This window comes from Poecile atricapillus, chromosome 7, assembly GCF_030490865.1.
Source record: "Poecile atricapillus isolate bPoeAtr1 chromosome 7, bPoeAtr1.hap1, whole genome shotgun sequence".
Taxonomy (NCBI): Eukaryota; Metazoa; Chordata; class Aves; order Passeriformes; family Paridae; genus Poecile; species Poecile atricapillus.
In genome coordinates this window covers 22,372,296-22,394,317 of record NC_081255.1, presented here as the reverse complement: position 1 = coordinate 22,394,317, position 22,022 = coordinate 22,372,296, and the positions used below count along the sequence as shown (strand labels likewise).

The window sequence follows — 22,022 nt, the reverse complement described above, 5'->3', positions numbered from 1 at the left end:
TAGATATGTGTGTGTACATGTACAGTCTTATTACTATAAACATTGCTACACAAATAATATTATTGAAGTATTACATATTATTTGTAATGGAATAATATGTGATACTTCATGTCATATTACATGCACGTATGTATATACATGCATATATACACTTAAATATATTTTCTTTATACATAAACAATTATACATAAATATTTAGTATGCATATAATTGTATGTATAGAATCAAGCATGAGTGTATATGTTTCAGTCTTTCTTACTATGTTAACAGTTGTTCAGTAAAATATTTCAGAACTTACCTCACAAGACTGAAAATACTACAATAAATTAATCGTTTAGGATTATTTTTTTCTAGATGAGATCTGAATTCTCTTCCAGGACCAGTGGCATAATACTTAAAATGCATTATTCTAAAACATAAGCACCAGCTGGAGTACTTCCTCAGTTCAGTGACTGACTGTAATCTATATGCACTGTTACTGAAAGACACTTCAAATAAGGCAACAGTTTTTCAAGCCAAAACTCCTCAACTTCCATCATATTAGTTCCTCTTTGAACTGTAAGGTCCCCTTTCAGAACAGAAATGGCAACATGAATGCATGTCACATCTTCCACAGTTTGCAAGGTCTGTTAAAATTTTAAAAAAAGACAAGCAAGTTTCAAATAAAGCCCTGAGAACATTAAATGCAGTGAGATGATTTAATACAAATGCTTTAGAAAGACTGATAAAATGGATTAGGAAAGCTTTAGGCTTAATTTTTTCTATGGCAGAAGCTTTCTGAATGCATTATTCCAAGTAATACAAAGCAATGAATGGAGACTTCACCTCATGCTGCCAGATTTGTATTTAATGTATTTAACTTTTCATACATGGAACTGCACAAATATAAACCTGCAGTCCTGAATAAACCCAAACCCAGGAGTTCTGCTCATGCCAGTTTCTCTTTCTTGGTGCAATCTGCATCTCTCTTCTGATAATCATCAGAAAGGCCAAAGCTGTTCAAACTCATGCCCCTGTGGATATGGTCCCTATTCCTGTCCATACAGACAGCATCTCTTGTGGAAGTGTAGTTCATGTTACCAATTCTTCATGTATCACTATATGAGCAAAGCTGAATGGCCTTTCTTTCACCTTTTGTTAACAAATTTTTTACACACCTCCTTCCATCTTGCAGCACTGTGATAACTCACTCTACTGCCATAACCTCGGAAGCTTAATATACATAGCTCTAGAAACACATTTTGTAAAATTTTGTTCAAGTCTAAAACTGTAAAATTAATTCAAAACCATGACTCATCCTTCACCTCTCTAAGTCCTAGCAAGCCCAGGGTAGCCCCTCCCTCGCTCACTGACCTTCCTCCATTTCAGCACTTCCTACTCTATGTGAAGAGATTCCTTTTCTTCCCCTGCAGCTCATTATCACATCTGCTTTAACACCAGCTTCTGCATTGCGTTGGCCTCATCCAAAAATTGTTTTCCTGCATTTTCAGTACTGGAAAAAAACCTCAAAATAATCCAACAAGCCTAGTTTTGTAGTTTCTCTTACATTTCATTTTATACTCCTGTTCCGAAGCTGGAGTATATCTCCATTTCATGATCCCAGTGAGATCACACAATCATAGAATCATTTGGGTTGAAAGAAACCTCAGAGATCATCTGGTTCCAAACCCCCTACCATGGGATGCCACTGACTAGATCGGGTTGCTCAGGGCCCCATCCAGACTGGCCTCAGACATTTCCAGGCATGGGGCATCCACAACTCCTCTGTAAAACCTGATCCATTACCTCACCCTCACAGTTAAGAATTTCTTCCTAATATCTAACCTAAACCTGCCTTATGAATTCAGAGCCGTTCCCCTTGTCCTGTCACTCCAGGCCCTTGTGAAAAGTCCTTCTGCAATTGTCTTACAGCCCCTTTAGGCACTGGAAGTTGTGTAAGGTCTCCCTCTGTGTAAGGTCTCCCTCTCTTCTCCTGGCTGAACAGCCCTAACTCTTCTCAGCCTGTTTCCACACCAACTGCTCATGATCACGCTCATGCAATAAGGTTCTCATCAAATGCTTCCCACAGATCTGGGAGAGAATTTCTTTCCCAGTCTATTGCCAGCACTCTCCATTGTTTCCCCTCAGAGGTTTCAGTTCACCTATCTCAATGCTTCATACTACCCCATCCCATTAAGTGAACCAATTAATGTTCCAAAGTAGGACTAATCAACACAATTTTGCTTTGAGCATGCACAGAGTTCTACTTCAAAGAAAAAATTCTCTTGAAGTCTAGTCTTGGAAGGTTTTTTTGTCTTTCTGACTAGCCTTTTCATTCACCAAGAAAGAAAAAAATTGAGCCATCAGAGAAACGTGGACCATAATTCAAAGCATCATGACCAGCAACCTATTTATAATTCAGCATCACAGACATCACAGCACAGCATCACAGACTTGTGCGGTGCCTACCATGGAAGACCTATCACAGTCACAGAAAATGCCCATCAAACACTAAGAGAATTCAACTGATCTCAAAAATTATCTTTGGGTCATGTAAGGAACCCAGTATTTCCTAAAGAAACTAAACAGATTTTAAATTCTTTCAAAAATTTGTGGATTAATTTCATCTGCCTAGTTACAGTAGTTAACACTTCAACAGATACTGAAATAAACAATTATATGTGTTACGTATTCTACTGATATTCTAAATATGGAGCCGTTTTACCAGATCATTTTCCAGAGTTCAGGAAGGGAATGCTGATGGAAGATTTTAAGAATAAAAGGATTATTCTGAAGACATCAATTATGTGAAGCAGCAATTATGCCTTCGTTACAATCTTTTATTATTTTGTCAGTACAGCTCTGAATAACAGCATCTGTAAGTTCAGTCTTCTTCACTGCACTCACAGTTATTTCACCAGTGATGCACTGGAACAATTTCACTTAACATTTATTTATATTTTATAGCAACAAAGCAAGAGTGACACACAGTGCAACTTTGTACCTGAACACTTAATTACTTAGAATACTAAGGAGGTCTAGAATTTCAGTAAATACTTACCATATTAATATTCTTCACAGTTCAGAAAAAAAAATCAACATTCACTCAAAGCTATAAAAGCCCACTAAAGTGATAGCCTTAGGCATATTCAGACTGTTAAGATACATATTTTTTATCACTTTTCTAAAAATCTGTGTTTTTTATAAACTTTACAGAAACTTCTTCAATTACTTTTGTACATGAATGATGCTTTTACCAAAATTACCTAATATTAAGTCTTAAAATTTAAGTCTTAAGTCTTCTTAGTGTGTGAAATTAAGGTTCATCTTTCCTATTCCTTGACCTAGGTTCCTTTATATTCCATCAATCAATAGGTAATTTTGAATTTTACCTCCCATCCCTCCATAGTTTCTACTTTTTTAAATTTATCAACAATAAAAAAGTGCATCCCATTTCTTGAAAAAATAACACCATCAATCCCAGCTCTGGTAGAGAACTTAATTTATTTAACATAAAATCTAATATTTTCCCACTAAATGGCAAAAGTATGCTCAGTAACCTGGTCAAAGGCAACTGGTCTTTCTCCTCAGGCACCAAGAGCCACCCACTCAAGCAAGACACAAATTAATGTCACTTGCATTACATTTTTTTTTCTGCCCTTAAGTACTATTCCCACTGAGAAAAGACATATAAAAATATTCTGGAGTTGAGGTTATATCCTCTTACAGGGTTAGACAGTTTTCATTTCATATCGGCTTTCAGGGCATACAGGTCACTCTTTCGTTTCTTCCACCACGCTAAATCCTAACTATGAAACCCATTAGCTAACCTCTATATTTCTAAGAGGATTTTCCTAACTCGGGCTTTGCCTTAAGCGCAGGAGAGAAGCCTACAGTGATTTTCCACTAGGTGATACCCCGGACCTTTCCCCCAGGCTGTTCCACTCATACCCGACGATCCGTGCGCAAGGATAACTGGGGGAGCGAACAGGGCCATTTATCGGTAAATTACCGGTTTTAGGGATTGCGCGGCATCCACGGTACCGCTGCCGCACAGCTGCAACTTCAGCAGGGACCTGCGGAGCTCTGTGGCCGCTTCCAGCCAGCGGGAGGGCGGTCCCGCCCCACACGGCCCCGCTGCCCCGGACCGGGCACCGCCGACCTCCGGCCCCCGCCCAGCCCTGCGGCACCGCGGCGCCCCGGCCGCCGGGAGGACTCCCGGGGCGGCCGCCGTCGCCGCACCAACACGCCTTGGGCTGTGAGACCAGACAGACACGCGGCCCGCCGCGCTCCCACACCCCGCCACACCGAACCCTCCACCGCTGCCCAAGCGGACCCTTCCTCTCTTACCGGAGCAGCCGGGAGGATGTGCGGCGCACGGATGCCGGAGCTCAGCCGGGCCGCGATCAGCCCCGCGTCTCGCCCTTGCCCGCGGGGACAGCGGCGCTGCAGCGGGGCTGCCGTGGCGGAGCTGGGCGCGCCCAGGCCGCGGCAGCTCCGCCGGTGCCGCCCCGCACACGCGCGGACGGGCGGGCGCGGCTGCCGCGACGCCGCCGTGGGATGCGCCCCGCACAAAGATGGCGGCGCCGGGCGCCTCAGCCACTCCTGTGAGCGCTGCCCCGCACAAAGATGGCGGCGCCAGGAGCGCGCCCCGCCCCGCCCGGCCGCCCGCAGCGGGAGTCGCCCGGAGCAAAGATGGCTGGCGCGGAGTCCTGACGCCACGGATCTCCCTCACGTGGTAGCTGCTCCTCTCGACCCACACCGGCCGCTTCTCCCTGTGCCGGAAGCGGATCCCGCCGGTCTCCGGGCAGCGCCGGGGCGGGAGCGGAGGGAGCTGCCCGCGGCCCCGGTGCTCGGCGGGCAGGTAACTGAGCGCGACAGCTGTAGCGACCCGCCCGAGCCCGGGGAGAGGCGCGCCCGCTTTGACCCCGGCGGCGGCGGGGAGGGGGCTAAGGGACGCGGGGCACCCGGTTCTGTCCGCTGCCCGCCCGCGATGCCGGGGCTGCCCGGGCTGGGGAGGGCTCGGCCGGGCCGGGCGGAGGTGGCTGCTGCCCCGCGGCCTCCATCGCCTCCCGCCGTGCCGCGGTTGCGGTCCAGGAGTGGCGGTTCGGAGGCTTCGCCCTGTGTTCAGCATCAGGGAGTGAGACAGGAGCGCCTGCATCGGGGAGATTACGTCAGGCTATAGTGCTTGTTTCTCGTGGTGTGTTTGCAAAATAAACGAGGCGCTGAATGAGATCAACTTTTTTTGGCTGCTCTCAAACCTTTTAACTCTTTGAGCTGGCAGATACGTTCTTCCATCAGTCGTGGTTTCAGAGGCAGGGTTGTAGCCGTGCGTGATTTAGAGGCTATAGTACGGGAACGGGCGCCTAATGAAAGCAGAGCGAGCCCTCCTTATTTCTCGTTGTACATCTGCACATCTGCACACAGCAATTGGACGAGCGGGGCCTGAGCTGAACCAGCGAATTTGCTGTCTCCACATTAAATCTTGCCTAGAAACATCAGTCAAACAAATCATGTACCTGTGATAGAAGAGACTCGAGCTTGTAGCAGAAAATCGTCCTGGGCTTCTGTTGCATAACTTAGTATGTATCCTTCATTTGACAGAGTATTCCAGAGACCTGGAATCTGTGATTGTTTTCAAGATACTTTCGCTTAATGAGGTATGGGAGAGAAGGAGCCATGTCAGAAGAAGCTGTTACTGAGACACGATTTTCTCTCAAGACAGTAGCTTTACGGGTGTTTCATCTTCCCCTTTCTTGGTATTATTCTCTTAACCAGGTAATAAATACATTATCTAAATATTGTTACTTTTGTTATACATTTAGAAGTTTATTGCAGTGTTGTACGTGCTCTCTGTTGTACGAGTGAATTAATTTTGTACAGAATACCTTGGGGTTTTTGGTATGTTTATAACACTGAACTAAAATAAGTGTGTCTTTTTCTGTTAATAAATGCTTGGTACATCATCATACATCTGCTTTACCTGCAGTGTCTGTATATCTCCATTTTGTAACAGTGCAGTGATTCTCAAAATATCAAAATTCTCAAATTGTCTTCTTTTTGTAGATTTTTTTTTGTATTTACAAGCTAAACATAACTCATTTAATTTGGAATAATAGTATTGAGTTCTGCTTTTAAAACCAGGTCTTTAATATGACTGTATTTTATTTTTATTGAATTAGACACTTATAAGCAAAAGCTATGTAATATTTCACAATTCTCTGTAAGTACTTTTCTTTTACTGCATATAAAACCATGATGAGATATTCTCAGTCTTAGCTGCATATGCTCATTTCCACACTTTTTCTATATATTAAATATTTCAAAACTCTCACTGCAAGATCACTGTTTTCTTTTTCATGTTGCAGCATACTCATGTCCTTTTAAATACCACATGCAACTCCCTTATGTGCAACTATTAACTTTCCTCTTTAGAGGTTTTCATTTCACTGTTAATCAATTTATGATCATGTTTGTAGGCAAACACAAATTTTAAAAAATCCATTTGCAGTTCTTTGAAATGTTTGTTTTAACTTTTAATTCTGTGATCTTAGAGGTTTTAATCTCAGGTGTTTGGTTGTTAACTCTTTTCTGTGAAATACAGTGGTCTTTTTTAAGTTTTGTGTTTCAGGCATTTCCTTTTCCTCACAGAGAGAGTGCAGTGGTAGCTGTAGACCTCAGTCAAGGCATGGTACCAGGAAGGGCAGGATTCTCAGCAAAAAGGTGCTTGACTTGTTGACTGTAAACTCAGTGCAGAGAGAAGCTTTCAGTGTTTCTTCAGATTGCACAGTGGTGATAGTATTTACCAACTGCACAGCCTCCAGGAGTGCCAGAGTGCAGTGGTGCTCTCTGTGCTCTCTCTGGTATGAGGAATCGTGTTACACAAACACTATATGAGCCCAAGGACTGTGGATCTGGTTTTCTCCCAGCATTCTGTTCCTCAAACAGCATAAGTTTCCAAAAGATTTTGTGAATGTGAACTGTGATTTCCAGTTAGATGGCATTTCTTCTTTGTGTATCCTATTTGTATGTTACAAATTTTGTTAATGGCTTTTGATACAAGTTGTGTATGTGATTCTTCTTTACTAATTTAAACACCTATAGACCTATGACTGATCTAGATCCAAAATAAAATGCAAATTTTTTTTCAAAACTGTTAATTTAGAGAAATTTATTTAAATACATGTTCTACTCAAAATGAAACACCACATGAATGTTGGCATTGGCGTCTTCCATTCTTTCACAGTGCAAGAAGTAATGTAGTTGTGAAAGGCAAGTTCCTTCTCAGCATTTTTTTGCTGTTAGAGATTTAATTGAAGCTCTGCATTGTCCTGGCATTAAGAGGAAATTAAAAAACCCTTTGTTTGAAATTCATTTGCTTAGATCCTCATAGTCTGTGGATTTGCAATAAACCTTATAGTTCTTGGTGCTGCAGTGTGTCTCTCAGTATATATATTAGCAATTAAATCACCCCTTTATTTTCAGATAAAGCTTTCCCCGGGGTTAAAGAAACTTTTCACAGTAACAGCAGTGAGTGCAATATCTGTGATTTTTCTGGCCCATCACTTTAAAAGGAGACGTGGAAAGAAAAACAAGAAAGTGCCACCATGGGAGCCAACTCATCTCGTATTAGAGTGTACCAAAGCAGCTGCTTCAGAAAAAGGTAAGTCATGGAACCCCCAAGTTGGGGTTTTTTTGTTGTTTTCTTGGAGAGGAAAAAACATTGTGTGAAGGAATGGGTGTGTGTAACTATAATAGTAAACCAACTATTTTCCTTTGATCATGGAATAGTTTGGGTTGGAAGGGACCTTTAAAGTTCATCTAGTCTAGCCCCTGCATTGAGCAGGGATATCTTCAGCTAGACCAGGTTGATCATAGGCCCATCCAACCTGGTCCTGAATGTTTCCAGGGATGAGGCATCCATGACTTCTCTGGGCAATCCGTTCCAGTATTTTAGCACCCTCATTGTAAACACTTTTTTCCTTGTTATCTAATGAAATGAACCCTCTTTTAATTTTAATACCATAACCTCTTATCCTATTGCAGCAGACCCTGCTGAAAAGTCTGTTCCCATCTTTCTCATAGCCCACTTCAAGTACTGAAAGGCTGCAGTAAGGTCTCCCTGGAGCCTTCTCCAGGCTGAATAAGCCCAACTTTTAACCTTTCCTCATAGGGGAGGTGCTCCATCCGTCTAATCATCTCTGTAGGATGGACCACCTGAGTGGGTTTGAATTGTTAGACTTCAAATTTTGAATTTGTCAAATTAGAAACAAAATCACAGTATCTTATAAAAAGCTGGGTTTATTGTCAAAGATGAAATGTTAATCATGAACCAGGATTAAAACTCTTTTTATCAATAGTGTATTAACAATGGGTTTTGCCATTCTTGTGTTTGTATCTCAATATAGAGAAATTCAGATCAGATTTTTTATAGAATAGATGAATAATTAAGTTAAAATGCATATTTATTGTTACAGATAGTGAATTCTAATGTGTAGTTTCTCAAGTAGAACTGTAAATGAAAGAATAATTGTTGTTTGCTTCTAAACTGGATTTTATTGAAAAGAGTAAATGCAATTCTTGATGGACTTGAAAATGAAACAATATTTCGAGTTTGCAAGAGCTTTAAAATAAATGTATCTCTTAGGTTCTAGTTGTTCCAGTAGCCGACAGAACTTGACTCTTTCTCTGAGCTCTGCCAAGGAAAAAGGATCTCAGTCCTGTATCTATGCAAATGGAGGACTTTTCAGTAAATACTCTGGTTCAGTTCAAAGCCTGACCTCGGTAAGTAAAAATGTTTTAAGGCTCTTGAATGTCTGTTAACTTGTATTGAGTATGCATCTAAAAGCTTCACTGAGCTGAAGGAAGTTTCCTGAACAAACTGCACAGGCAGCTAGATATGCTGAGAAACCACTGTCCTTACCAGAGTAAAACCAGTTTCTAGGCAGATGGCTTGGATGTCATGTACTCTGGCAGGAATGTGGTTTTAAGGATACTCTCTATAACAACACTTTGTTTTTTAAGGTTCAGAGTGCCACCTCTTGTCACAGTTGTGCTTGTGCCAATTCTAATTCCTGGGATAAAGCAGATGAAGATGACATTAAGCTTGTCAATATTCCAGTGACTACACCTGAAAATTTATATTTGATGGGTAAGTCATAATAAGAATATTCAGCATCTGCCTATAATGAATGTAAATAGTCTCTTGGATTTATGCTAGTGACACAAAATATTATTGTGTTCTTCCTCAGTGTTCTGTTGGCAAGTGTCTGAGAACATTTCCATAAAATAATGAAATCATATTTCATCTAAAGTTAGTTTTCCAGAATACTTTTTCATCTACTATTTGCAGTAGTAATCCTTAAAATCAAGCCCTAACACATAGAGAAAATGATCACGTTTCTTTACACAAAAGGAAGGTAAATATGTACTGGGAATATACTGGTTTAGGCTGGGAATTGATGTTGTTTCAACTTACATCTCTGTGATAATTATGCTTATTTTTGCTGCCTATTTTCCCATGTCTCTCAAATGTGAGTGTAGCTGAAGCTGTTCCTGCTCTGCCCTAGGTATGGAGCTGTTTGAAGAAGCACTGAGGCGCTGGGAACAGGCCCTAACTTTTCGTAACAGACAAGTTGAAGATGAAGCAATCTGTGGTTCCATTAAACTGGGAGCAGGAGATGCAATTGCAGAAGAAAGTGTAGAAGTGAGTACATCTAGTCTGTAATCTACTGATGCTGCCCTGACAATTTGTTCTGTGTTATTACCTGAATCTTTTCAAATTGAATTACCAAACTCGACAATTGATTCAATTTCCAATTTAGTGGTATTGTATTTAAAGATCTGAATTCATTCCTTCTGACTTTTTTGGTTGGTTATTTGGAGGAGGGCATGGGAAGGGAACCAACATTATTTATCTTTTGGCAATTGCTGATGCATCAGTGTTTGCTTCTGGACAGTATTACCGAGCTATGAAGCGGACAACTTCCCTGCATGTAATCTCTTGAGTCCTCTCTTCCTTTCTTGATTATGTGAGAGGGTATCTGCTTGCCAAGGATAAATGTCTCAAGATAAAATTATCAATTTGTGCGTATTGACAAACAATGTGCTTAAACTTTATTTATTTTCCTCCTTTCTTAGGAACTAAGCGCTAAAAATGTTTTGAAATAAACAAATATGTGTTACTTTCATTATTTCTGGTGCAGCAAACATCACAGATAATTTAAAAATATTTCTAAATTTAGATTTTATTTTTTATGACTCTAAATAAAATATGTGTGTGTTCTGAACAGTGTATATATTGTGGATGTTGAAGTTTTCATCTGACAGTGTCCCTGTGTGGTTTGTAGGAAATTAATGTGGCATGGTTTGCTCTGTGAAGGCTTAATATCCTTGGATTTTACAAAGGAATCTTACAGGCTAAATAGAAAATCTTTTAATGTCTGTCTTCTTGCAGGATATCATTAGTGCTGAATTCATTCATAAGCTTGAATCTCTTCTTCAAAGAGCTTATCGTCTTCAGGAAGAGTTTGAAGCCACCCTTGGGGTCTCTGATCCTGCTGCTCTAGCTAATGATATTGGTGAGTACTGCTACTTTACATCTTTTTTGCTTGTAATGATGGCTCTTGGGGGGAGGACTGAAATATCCATTGAGCAAAATTATATTTATCAGTAAATCAACAGAAAAAAAAATCACATTCTTTACATTATTATGTTGTGTTTGATGAAGTGGTTCTATTTTAGATAACAATGGATTGAAAGGAAATTGTTTTCTTTGTAACTTGTCAGTATTTAAACATCTTTACAGCAAGAGTATATGACCCTTGTTAAAGCATGGGTGTTCAGAGGTTCTGTGCATCTTCTGAACTATGAAACTTTTTATGCTTTGTCATAATATTTGTACTAAATAGGAAAATTAAACTAGAAAGACTTATCTGAAGCAGATAGCCATTAGCAAAGGTCTTTGGTGACTGAAATTTATCACAGTTCTGAGTGATTAAGCTGTTACAACAGCAAATGTTATGAGTAGTTGCTGCCTGACACGCTGATTAAGTACAGATAGTTGGATTACTTTTATTGAAAGAATTGGATCTTAAAGATGGATGCTGTTGTACCCTTTCATAATTCAAGATGAAGCATCTGTTCTCAATTAACTGTAGCGTTTAAAGGCAGAGCACGTTCTGGGACCAGTCTGGCAGGACCTTGCCCAGCACGAGGTGGCAGTGCTGTGCTGTCCTCTCTTGGCCCTTCTCGTCCTGCATCGACCAAACACAGCCTTGGCCAAGGGGGGAGTTAGATTTAGGTCAGAGCTGTCTTTCTGACTCATCTGCATACACCTGTAAATGTAACCCTTAAAGCAAAAAAGCATTTGAACCTTTCATTTTGGTATCTGAAACCATCAGTCAAGTTGTATTGTATATCCATTATAATTAGAAGTTTATTTGTGATTTCTGTCTTCAGGGCAAATTAATAATTTGGTACTCAAAGGACTTAATGTGAATTCTCATTGTGTTTACTTATTGTTTTGCTTGGTTACCCTCAGAGTTTCTACAATTAATATTTCATTTTTCAGATGTGATAACTAAATTCTTGTTTACCAAGAATGATTCCTTTCAAATGTTCTTCATAGAAATAATTTGTGATCTCTTGAGTTACTTTATTATTTAAATTTTATTTATGCTGGCCCAGATGAGTGAGGGAAAAAAAGTAATGAACTGGTTTAATGAATCCTGTTTTCCATGTTCAGGATTTTGAAATTTTCATCATTATCTTTCTTAAATTTTTGACTTGAATAGCAAGTATATTAAAGGATGATTGACTTTTTCAGAATGTTTTAATAAAAAATCAGAAGGGCATCATCTCCTTTGAAGTGCTTGTGATGCTTGGAATGTTTTTGTTCAATATTTGATACATTAACAACAGGAATGGAAGGGTTCAAAAGTCACAAGAGTAAACAAATCCAAGAAAATTATGAAATCTCAGTGGTCAAAAGAGATAAAGCCTTCTTGCACTACTAAGAAGAGTAACACTTGACTGCAGAATACAAACTACAGTTCTGAATAGAAACAGAAATGAAGGGTCCTATGCTATGTAGGAATAAATATAATTTGTAGCAAAAGATGTAGATAAGATGTTTTTCTGGATGATTTATACCTAAAACTTTTTAAAGAAATTAGATAAAGCATCCTAATCTACCATTTACTATTCCCCAATCTTGGGAAATGAGAATGGGGTTTGTTTGTTTGTTTAAGATTTTGACATAAATGGGCAATTTCCCAATCATTTGATATAATCTCCAGCATGTCATGCCTGTGAAACAGAGTTGCTAATTTGCAGTTCTGTTACCACAGACAAAATAATACAGTATTTAATTAGTGCCACTTGATACAGTTTCATAGCAGGTAAGTTTTCTGGGACTGTAGGTTTCTGAGAGATCTGCAGTTTGGTGAATTGGTATAGCATAAATTAGGTGATAATATTTAGCTCACTGATGCGAACATTTATTTATATTTCTGCCCTCTGTTAAAAGGGAAAGATTTACCTTTTAGGGAAGGTATTTTGTCAAATGCTGTAATTTTCTCAACTATATAATTGATTGTAAAATAATTTGTAGAGCTGGAAATTGATAAAAATATATAATTTAGGGCATTTAAAGCATTGAATTAACAAAAAGCAAAGGTTAGCAATAAAGATCTGAATTATTTCTTTAAATAGTAACAAACTATATTCAATCATGGCAGGTATGGATTATACATAAAAGTGAGAGATTTTAAAAGAAAAATCATGAAGAAACACTTTAGGAAAGTGTTACACATCATAATCAGTGTAAGCTCTCGGCACACTGGTGCAGAAAAAAAACCACTTTTCTAATCTTTGGCTATGTGCAAAGGACAGCACTAGCATAGAGGCAGAGATGCAGTCTTGGGTTGGTGTGGTTTTAGAATACTGTGTCCAGTTCTGTTGGTCATATTTCAGAAGATTGGAGATTCTAGGCAGCTCAAAACAAGCCATAAAAATTTTTCATGTTTTGGAAAAACAAGCTAATCTGTGGTTCACATTGAGCATGTCAGCTCCTTGTTGAAAATACTGAGAGGTGACTGACTTGTTCTGAATAGCTGCTTACACATGGAAAAGGTATGTGGTGCTGGGGGATTTGTAGACCTTGTTGTCAGAGTCATAACTAGATCAAATTTCTAGTTGTTCAAGTGAAATAAGTGAAGTTCTGAAGTCAGCTACCCTCAATACACTTCAGAGGCAAGATTATTTTTTGCAGTGCTATTTTGAGGAATGTTTTCATTCTTTGAGGAAGATACAATCCTGGGGTTAAATGGGCAGTGTGGTCTTTCTGGCATTTAAGTATTTCCTCTTAATACTATTTTTTCTTTTTCTGTGGGCCTTGGAATGAATAAGAAAAAGCTTTGTCCTTAATTATTTGTAATTGCCCCATCCATGGAAGTGCTCAAGGTCAGGCTGGACAGGGCTTTGAACCACTTGATCTGGTGGTGGCAGGGTTTGGAACTAGATAGTCTTCAATGTCCCTTCTGACTCAAACCATGCTGTGATGACACTTGGAGCTCATTAAAAATGTTTATAACCAGCTCTCATGCTTCAGGGTTTCAACTGTTCACCCACAACAGTAATCAGAAAATGTTTAGCTCTGTTCTTTTTCTCTGATACATGGGAAATATAGATATGGTTTGTGGATTTTTCTTCTGTTTTCTCTACCTGAAGTGCTTGTGATCAGCCACAGCTGGAACTGAGGCTCTGACAGTTGGGCAGATGCTATCAAGTGCTACATAAATGCCTGACAGGCACTTCTTATTCTTCTTTATAAGAATGTAAGTTGTTTATAATTTGGTTTATAAGGAACTCCAGATTTTTTCAGAAGGAAACTTACAAAGGTAAAAATTTCTAGTAATTTCTCAATTTCAGTTTTCTCTGTAAATTCTTCTGTCAAACTTCTGAGGCTCCTGAAACCTCTTCCCCCTTTTTATTGTTCATAGATGCTGCTCCTTCCCAAAACCTTTAAATGTTACTCTTCCCAGATCAACATTTCCCTCTACCAAATCAAATTTAGATTGTAGAGCTGCCATTGATCAATCATTCCACAGACTTGCTTTTCACTTTTTGATCCCACTTAATATTGTAAGTTGGTTGTGCATGATAAACAGTTTGCCAAGCAGCAGCCTTCTGGAGGAGGCTGTGGTAACGTGGTCACATGGGAGAGTCAGGAATGAGTTACCTGTGGGCCTGTTGGAATACAAGAGCTAATCACTGCAGCCACTGTCTTCCCTCGTGTGCTGTGTCTGAAGTGCCTCTCTGCTGCCTGCTAGGACAGCTACTTCTGATATTTCTCAATATTCAGCTTTCAACAGTGCAGAAGACAGAGGAATAAATACATATATTTTCTCCCTGTGAGTAGAGTACTATTAAAAGTAATAATAATAAAGTAATTGCAAATAATAATTTTCAACTTGGTAAGTTGTTGTTGAGTTACGAATGATTAATACCACCCTGGAAAAGACTTGCATTTTAAACAGATGAAATAATGGAATGCCATTGTGTTCACTGTTGCTTCATTCTCCACTGGACTTTCAGTATTGTCATATAAATCAGTAAGCTGAAATAGGATTTCTGCAGAAAAAGTATTTCTGGACATGAAAATAGAAGAAATACGTAAGACTAAGCTGTGGTTGTTTTTATGCTGTGCCTCTTGGTACTGTGAAGCAGCGTGGGAAGCCTACAAACTGGCTTTCCTGGGGCAGGGGTAAGGCTGCACGCCATCAGAGAGAAGGCAGTTGTCACAAAACTGTGAAACAAAGTATTCATCCTGTCATTTCTGAGTGATGAATGTAAAGGCGTGCAGAGGGTTAAAAGCTTCCAGTACTTTCAGTAGTCTGCCCTTGAAAAAGTTCTCTTTATTTTTTTTTCCTATTTAGCTCTTTTCTAGCAGACTGAAATGTTAGTCGAGTTAACTTGGGAGGAATGCAAAGAGTTGGGACAGAAACAATAGCTTTACTTACAAGCAGAATTGCAGGTCAGAGGGGAAAATTCTCAAATTGTAGGGTTCCTTGTCAGTGCTAAATTCCTAATTCTTCAAACTATTATTTTAATTTCTACTGTAAAAAGGAGTGCTGGCATTCAAACTGATGGTGACTTGTGTACACTGGCCCTTAAACTTTTTGACAATATTAAAATGTTTTAATGTTAATACATTTTGATTTTTAAAATATTTACTTTTTATTGTGTATCAGTTATACAGTTTAAAACAAATTAAGTGTTTGAGCTACCACAGTAAAATCTCTCACACAGATCTGTGCTGTTGGATGATTTTGTTGAAAGGTTTGTCTGTTTCTTTTTTTAATTTTCTTCTCACACTCAAAGATATGTCTGGCATTTTGGAGAGAATAAGCACAGCCTTTAACCTAGTGACAAAACTGTTTGGAGAACTGATTTACATATTAGAAACCCTTCCTTCAGCAGCTCTTAAAACAAAAATTTTTGCATAATCAGTGAAGCTGTTGAAACCTCGTTTTTATATAATTTATTAACACAGACTTCTGTAATGTCTTCCTATCCATGGATTAATATCTACAGCCTGTATTTTTTCCTGCCTCTGAAATGTTATTAGAAAAATTTTAGTTTGAGTTTATTTTATTTGCCTATGTACAACAAATGTTTCTAGTTATAATTTCTAGTCTCCAATGAGGAGCAGTTTGTAATACTTCACTTAGGTGAGCTCTGTAGTACATACTATAAAATAACTTAGTCGTGTAACTTTTTATGTTAGCTTGAAAACTTTTGCTTGCTTTGTTCCTTCAAGATAAATTTACATTAAATAATTTCTTAATTTCTTGGAGAAGGCCTAAACACTTTCCTAGTGGCTCAAACAGGATTGAAATAAAAAAAAAGCAACAGCTTTTTCTCTAATGTGAAAATGTATTCATCCCAACAAATGGGGGAAAAGGAAAGAAAACAATATTTCTGAGTCTGAGGAAAAGCCCAGAGAAGTTAGTCCAATCCTATTTAAAAAAAAAATAATGCATATTTTGAACATAATTTTTAGGTATTGCAGTTCGTTGCAGTTCAGTAGCTGCTAAAACATGAGGTCACTCATATTGCAACTTATTGCTGCAACTCCTTATTTCAGACACCCAAGAGAAACTCAAAGAGCAGATGTTTGACTTGGATTGTGTGTCTTCCCTAATCAGTAGTATTTAAATCTTCTCTTAAAAGGCGTTTTGTCCAATATTAATAACACTTCCTTTCTAAACTGCTGTCCATAAAATTCCTTATCAGAAGGCACCTAAGTACAATGCTTGAATAGAGTAAGATTGGTAGTTAGAAGTTCAATCTAATACTGAAGCAAAAATATTTTTGCAAATTATCATGCTTGGCTTTCTCAGTGATACTCTTAGTTTTGGCAATACTCTACCAAAAATGCAAAGTAGCTTTGCACAAACATGCAGTGAAGTTACTGCTGCTGAAAAATACTGGTATTCATAATATGTATCTTCTTGTTGCTATGATGACATGGACTGTATTTTTCAGTCAATCCTAGAAACTGAAATCTTTTCAACAGTGGCTCAAGAATATCTATTCTACTGTTCACTGACCCAGCACTGGAGAAGTCAAAGTTGCTTACTATGGTCACTTAGCTTGGTGGTTTTTTCCAAAGCACTTCCAATAAGATGAGAAAGAGACTGTTTCTGGTTTTTGAGGACTCTTGTTACTGTTTGCCCAACAGCTTTGCCCTTAGATCCAACAGTGCAAGCTATTTTTACACCTCATTGCTTTCCCTTAAATGGCATTCCCAAGTCCTGTCTTCTTTCTGTCCACACCAAAACTCCTGTCTAAGCCCTTGTCTCTCTCACTTCTTGACTCCTGCCATGTTTTTTCTTGCCTTGTCCATTTAAAACTTTCTTGTCTGACATGAACTTAACTGTTGTTTATAAAAATCACCTTTGCTCATTTTTCTGACCAGATTATTACTCTCTCTTAAGAAGTCTCTCCCCCTTGGGAACTTCTCTTCTAATGAAATACAAGCTGGTCCTCCTTTTAACTCTAAGAACCGCTTATAATGGAGCCACAGTCCACCAACATGATTTTATTTCCCAGACTTTGTTCAGTTAGCAGTTCCTGTGCATCCCTGCTCAGGCCTCCTAACATAAAATGCATCTCAACTAATTCTGCTCATTCTTTATAATATGTGGGCAGCTGCAATTGTCTCTTTCTCAATTTTAAAAAAACTATTTTTAAAGTACATATTTATCTTCTTTTTGAGTTAAGAAGAGTAATAATTTTCCCCATGTGTCAGGGCTTGAATTATTAACTGCTTGCCTGCATTTTGAAAAGTTATATTTAAGTGGAAAAAGGCCTCCAAATGCAGAAAGTTGGTTTTTATTTCTCCTCTCTCATATTTTTGTGATACATTCTTAACAAGTTACAGCTTGCAAATTCTTTTTCTTACTAGAAAGAAAAGGTGTACATGCTCTTAACTTCTATTAGTTTGTGTATACTGTGAGTATAAATGTTCTAGAGGTAGGAAAAATCAGATAGATGTCAATGAGTGAGGGTGGGGTAAATGTTTATTTTTCTGGCTGGAGTACTGGCAGTGTGAAATTATATAAACTGATGATTAAGAACATGTTTTGGTCCATAGGGCCAATTCCTCTTTTAGAATTTCTCTGAAAAGAATCTCTTCTTGCTTTCCAGTCTACTTTTAAGAGAGGTTTATCTGAAACATTTTTGGGAAAAATGAAGAAAGGTGAGCCAGAATAGCTGGGGGGAGATAAAAGCAGTGGTAGTTCAGAATTTTAAAAGACTTCCAAAGTAATAACCTCTTGGCTTAGTAGCTTAGTTTTGGAAGTGCAGATAGAATACTTAGAGCTTTCCAATTGCTTTGGAGTGCAATATCAAAATGGAATATAGACAGAATCATAAAATCAGCAAATACCAATCTCTGCACTATAGTTTTATTAATTCAGTAGTTAGAACTAAAATAGATACACTTCTGTCTGCAATTTATTTTCAAGGCCTTAAAATGAAATTAAAACATTGTGTGCATGTACACATACCCAAAGCTAAGAACTTTTCTTAATGGACGTGTCTACTATGTTTAAATCTTGCTGCCCTTTAAAGAGAAGACTCTGACCCATCAAGCTGGAATAAAAGATTGTGGTATATCCACACAGCACAGTCTTCAAGAATTGCTGTTAGCAGGACTTGTTATCTAGCTCCAACCATGCCCCATCACTGCAGCTCTGCACATTTATTTGCCAAGCATTTCATTTGGGGAATAGTCTTTTAATTTTTTACCCTGTAACTGGAGGGCTCAAGTAGCTTGTGTAAGCATTTAATTCCTAATGGCCTTTTAATATCTTACAATATTCTTAAACTTCTGTTTCAGCTTGCAGTGTTTCAAAGTTGGAACTATATGTGGGAGTAAATTTATTTTTGTGGAAAGTTATAGCAAAAGTGAACAATAACAATGGAGGGAGTAAAATTTATTATTTATGGGTCATTTTTCTCTCATGCATGTATTTGTGCAGTTAATTGCTAAAACTTAGAAAAAATAACTGGGTTGGAGATGTGTTTAATTTCCCTTTTGATGGCTCAGGCTAAAGGGTTTTTTTAAAAATAAATTACTGTCTCTCATTCTCTGTGAGATATCTGGACTGTGCACATGTCCCACCTTACCTAATAATCCAGTTTGTAGCAAAGTGCTGTGGTGTATCTGATTCAAGAGCACATGTCGATCACACCAGGCTTCATTCTCTCTCCTGCTATTTAAAGCTGCCCCTGTTCTACATGGAGAAATGCTGCGAGTATTTAAAGGTAAATGTATGCATATTTCCACATGGCTTGGCACTGATTAGCAGCTGCTCAAACAGATGTAGTTAAAGTTGCTATCTAGTCAATATATTAGTTATCTGTGGTAAACCAGAGTAGGGTAAAATAAAGCAAGGCTGGAATAATAAAGAATGTACATAACTTAGGTGGTTGACAATGGTCAGGTTGCTCTAATCATTACTTGCACTATAATTCAAGTGTTACTAATGCATTTAGCAACCTTATAGTGTTACTAATTTGTTTTTTTTAGTTTAAAGTTGATAATTGGTCTTATTTGGTAAACTAAAGGTTCAGAAGAACTTTTCATAGGGTGCAACTTTATAAGGATTCTTATCTCATTCTTTCCCATTGTTGGGGACAAGTGGAATGCAAGTAGGCCCCAGTCAGTGGGGCACTTAAGATATTCTTTAAGTCTTATTGCTTAAAGTTAAGCATATGTCTTAGCAATTTAAGTTCTCAAACCATATCTGTGTCCAGCTGGGTTTGCAGAAGCCAGTCACATTCCTGAGCAGTGTCACTGGAGTCTGCAGCGTTCTGTAAAGTCGTTCTGTCCTGAAATTGAAGGGAAGACTGAGATTATTAGGCTGTTCTTACAGAGTTTGTTTGTGTCAAACATGCTCCATTCTGAATACAGAGTCCAAGTGTGAGCCCAAAACATAATTGTATGTCTGCATCTTTTGATGTTTATTTCACTGAGAATCATCAGTTGTATAGCTGGTTCTCTGTTTGTCTGGTAATTCGGGGATGAGAAGGTATCAGATTTTTCTGATGCTGTCTTCATACATGTAAATGGAATTATAAACTGCTGGACAGGATCTGTTTCTTTAAATGGAAGAATGAATCAATGTGTGGGTTCCTTTTGTCAGGCTGTCTTTTTTGCTTTGAAATGTCAACGTCCCTATGGCATGATGTAGTGGCTAAAGGAGAACCTTCCCAGAAATCTTAGTTTGACAAGATCATCTTGGATGGTCCCATACTCTTATGCTGTGTGCAGGATAGTTTTTATGCCAGAATACTAAAATGTTTGCTCTTTTGGATTTCATATAGCATGTTAAGAAACTGATTTGAATAAAAGGTAATTTGAAGAAAGAATTAGAAACACAACAATTTTCAGGAGCTGAGCAACAGTTGCTGGTTATTATTGTCCCTTTTCATCACTGCGTGTGGTAATGTCTGCTCTTTGAAGGAATGCATGGTGGGAAAGCCAAGGAGGGGGCAATGAATTGCCTTGGAAAGAAGGAAGAGATACTCTTAGTAATGCACTGGTATAAACATCCTGCTTTTAAGTACCCACTGAGTCACAGGTGTGGAAGAGCTGAGACCAAAGGGAGAAATTCACTTACTTTTGAGACCCCTCTCTCAGTCTGGTGAGAAGACTTTTCTACCTAACCTGCTTATGGAGGCCTGTGGTGTAGAAAAGGTACTGAAGGTACTAATTTCTAGATGTGAAAGCCTGAAAATTAACCTTGTACTTCCTTCTTCTCTTAATATGACATTGCATCTTGAATCTGCTCTCCATCCCCATGAGTTGATGTACTGTCACGCTGAATGCGGTTGAACAGACCATTCCATTGTCACTAGAAAGTGGCTGTGCAAAAATAGCAGTAGGTTGCACTTGGTTTTGAGGTGTGAAGAACTGAGAAAAGGCAGTGACGTTTAAATCTGGTGACTAAGGTGTCTGGCAGGCTCCATAGGGGTGTGCTGTAAAGCCTGGGGCTTCAAAGTTCTCTTTCAAATTTGAAATAAGCAGCACAAAAATTCGAACTGGTCTTTGCTGTGGACAGCAGAGATTGTGATGCTTTCTGAATTACAGGAGAATGGAGTAGCCCTGTGAAGAGGAGTGACAACTTTGTGCTGCACATCCATCCAAATTTGGACTCTGTCCGAATTAGAAAACTGAGCAAACTTTGCTTGGTTGTCTAATTCTTCTATCTCAAGTCAGATACAAGCACAGAAACTGTTACCTAAACTATTAAACTTGAAAACAGAAGAGTGCTCAGAAAACTTTTTCTATAAAGGATGGGGATTTAAACTTCAAAATCAGGGAAGATCCACTGATATTTAGGTTCAAGTTAAAGAAGTTGTGAAGAACTTTAACGCTGTATAGGTGTAGACCTGTATAATGTGCAGTTATGAATCAATGTTTACATTTTCAATTAAATGAAAGGCTGTGTGATAGGGAGAGACCTCCTAGTGATATGTAGTTTACACAAGATACACATCTCAAATCTGATTCAGGATCATATGTCTGTAAAGCAGAGAGTCAGAGAAGTAAAACAGAGAGGTGAACACATGCATACATCTATTTTGTATTTACTAAGCTGATTTCTCAGCACACAGGATGTGTTAGTTCAGAGTATAAAATATATATAAGATGCTGCCTTGCTTTCTTAAAATTCAGATTTCAGCAATATAGCACGGCATGTGTTTACTCTACCTCTTCCTTCAGATCATAGATTTTCTCATGCTGAGGTCTTTCTATTTTGAAATGTTGGTTTTACAATAAATCCTGCTACGATGATTCAGACACAGCTTTCACAGGTCATATTCTCTATAATAAAATTATATTTTTAGCCTTTGGTAATTTCTTTGCTTAAAAAAATTTGCAGCTCTCAGAAAATACTCCAACTCTGTTATCAAATTTATGGAAGAATTTTTTAGCAGATTTAAATCTGGAAAGAATAATTTAATTTATCACCATTCCAGAATATCAAATTTATACAGTATTTCCTAATAGTCTTCTCTAATTTGATGTACCAGTGTGCATGGATTACAGGAGATAAATTTACATTAACTTACATTCCTGTCTCAGGTGCATTTGATTTTTACGTGGAGAGACTAAAATTATTACTTGTGTTATTTTGTGCTGTTTATTTACCTTTGCAAGATGAGAGCAATAGGATATCAGAGCAGTAGCCATGTTGTTTTGTTTTATACACCATTAAAGGTGGTATTCTCCAGATAATGTAACTTTATGGACAAAGTCGGCATCTTGAATGTCTGAAAATAGCCAAATTATTATCAACATCACAGAAATTGTTATTATTTCTTTCCAAAGTATTTGGAAAATCTCTTGAAGATTATGAGAATATTTTAGGCAAATTGCATCTTTTTCTAGATGACAAATATTGCCAATCAGTACATCACAATCTTCAGGTAGATTGTATTGCTTATGTGTGTAAACTGAATGG

The 22,022-nt window shown here is 38.4% G+C and overlaps 2 protein-coding genes across 6 annotated transcripts in view; one reads left to right on the top strand and one right to left on the bottom strand.

Moving 5' to 3' along the window:
- USP33 (ubiquitin specific peptidase 33) overlaps positions 1-4,549 on the bottom strand; it is a 38,498-nt gene extending 33,949 nt beyond the window's left edge. For all 3 annotated transcript variants that reach the window (XM_058842211.1, XM_058842212.1, XM_058842210.1), the window contains exon 1: positions 4,330-4,549. The gene's annotated coding sequence lies outside the window, so the exon portion shown is untranslated. The remainder of the gene's footprint in view (positions 1-4,329) is intronic.
- A 159-nt stretch (positions 4,550-4,708) lies between these two features.
- The window catches only part of MIGA1 (mitoguardin 1), a 36,085-nt gene continuing 18,771 nt past the window's right edge, over positions 4,709-22,022 (top strand). For all 3 annotated transcript variants that reach the window (XM_058842234.1, XM_058842232.1, XM_058842231.1), the window contains exons 1-7: positions 4,709-4,843; positions 5,584-5,757; positions 7,465-7,642; positions 8,627-8,763; positions 9,004-9,130; positions 9,549-9,685; positions 10,436-10,559. In XM_058842234.1, the coding sequence (XP_058698217.1) occupies positions 5,635-5,757; positions 7,465-7,642; positions 8,627-8,763; positions 9,004-9,130; positions 9,549-9,685; positions 10,436-10,559 (826 nt within the window). In that variant the 5' untranslated portion in view covers positions 4,709-4,843; positions 5,584-5,634. The remainder of the gene's footprint in view (positions 4,844-5,583; positions 5,758-7,464; positions 7,643-8,626; positions 8,764-9,003; positions 9,131-9,548; positions 9,686-10,435; positions 10,560-22,022) is intronic.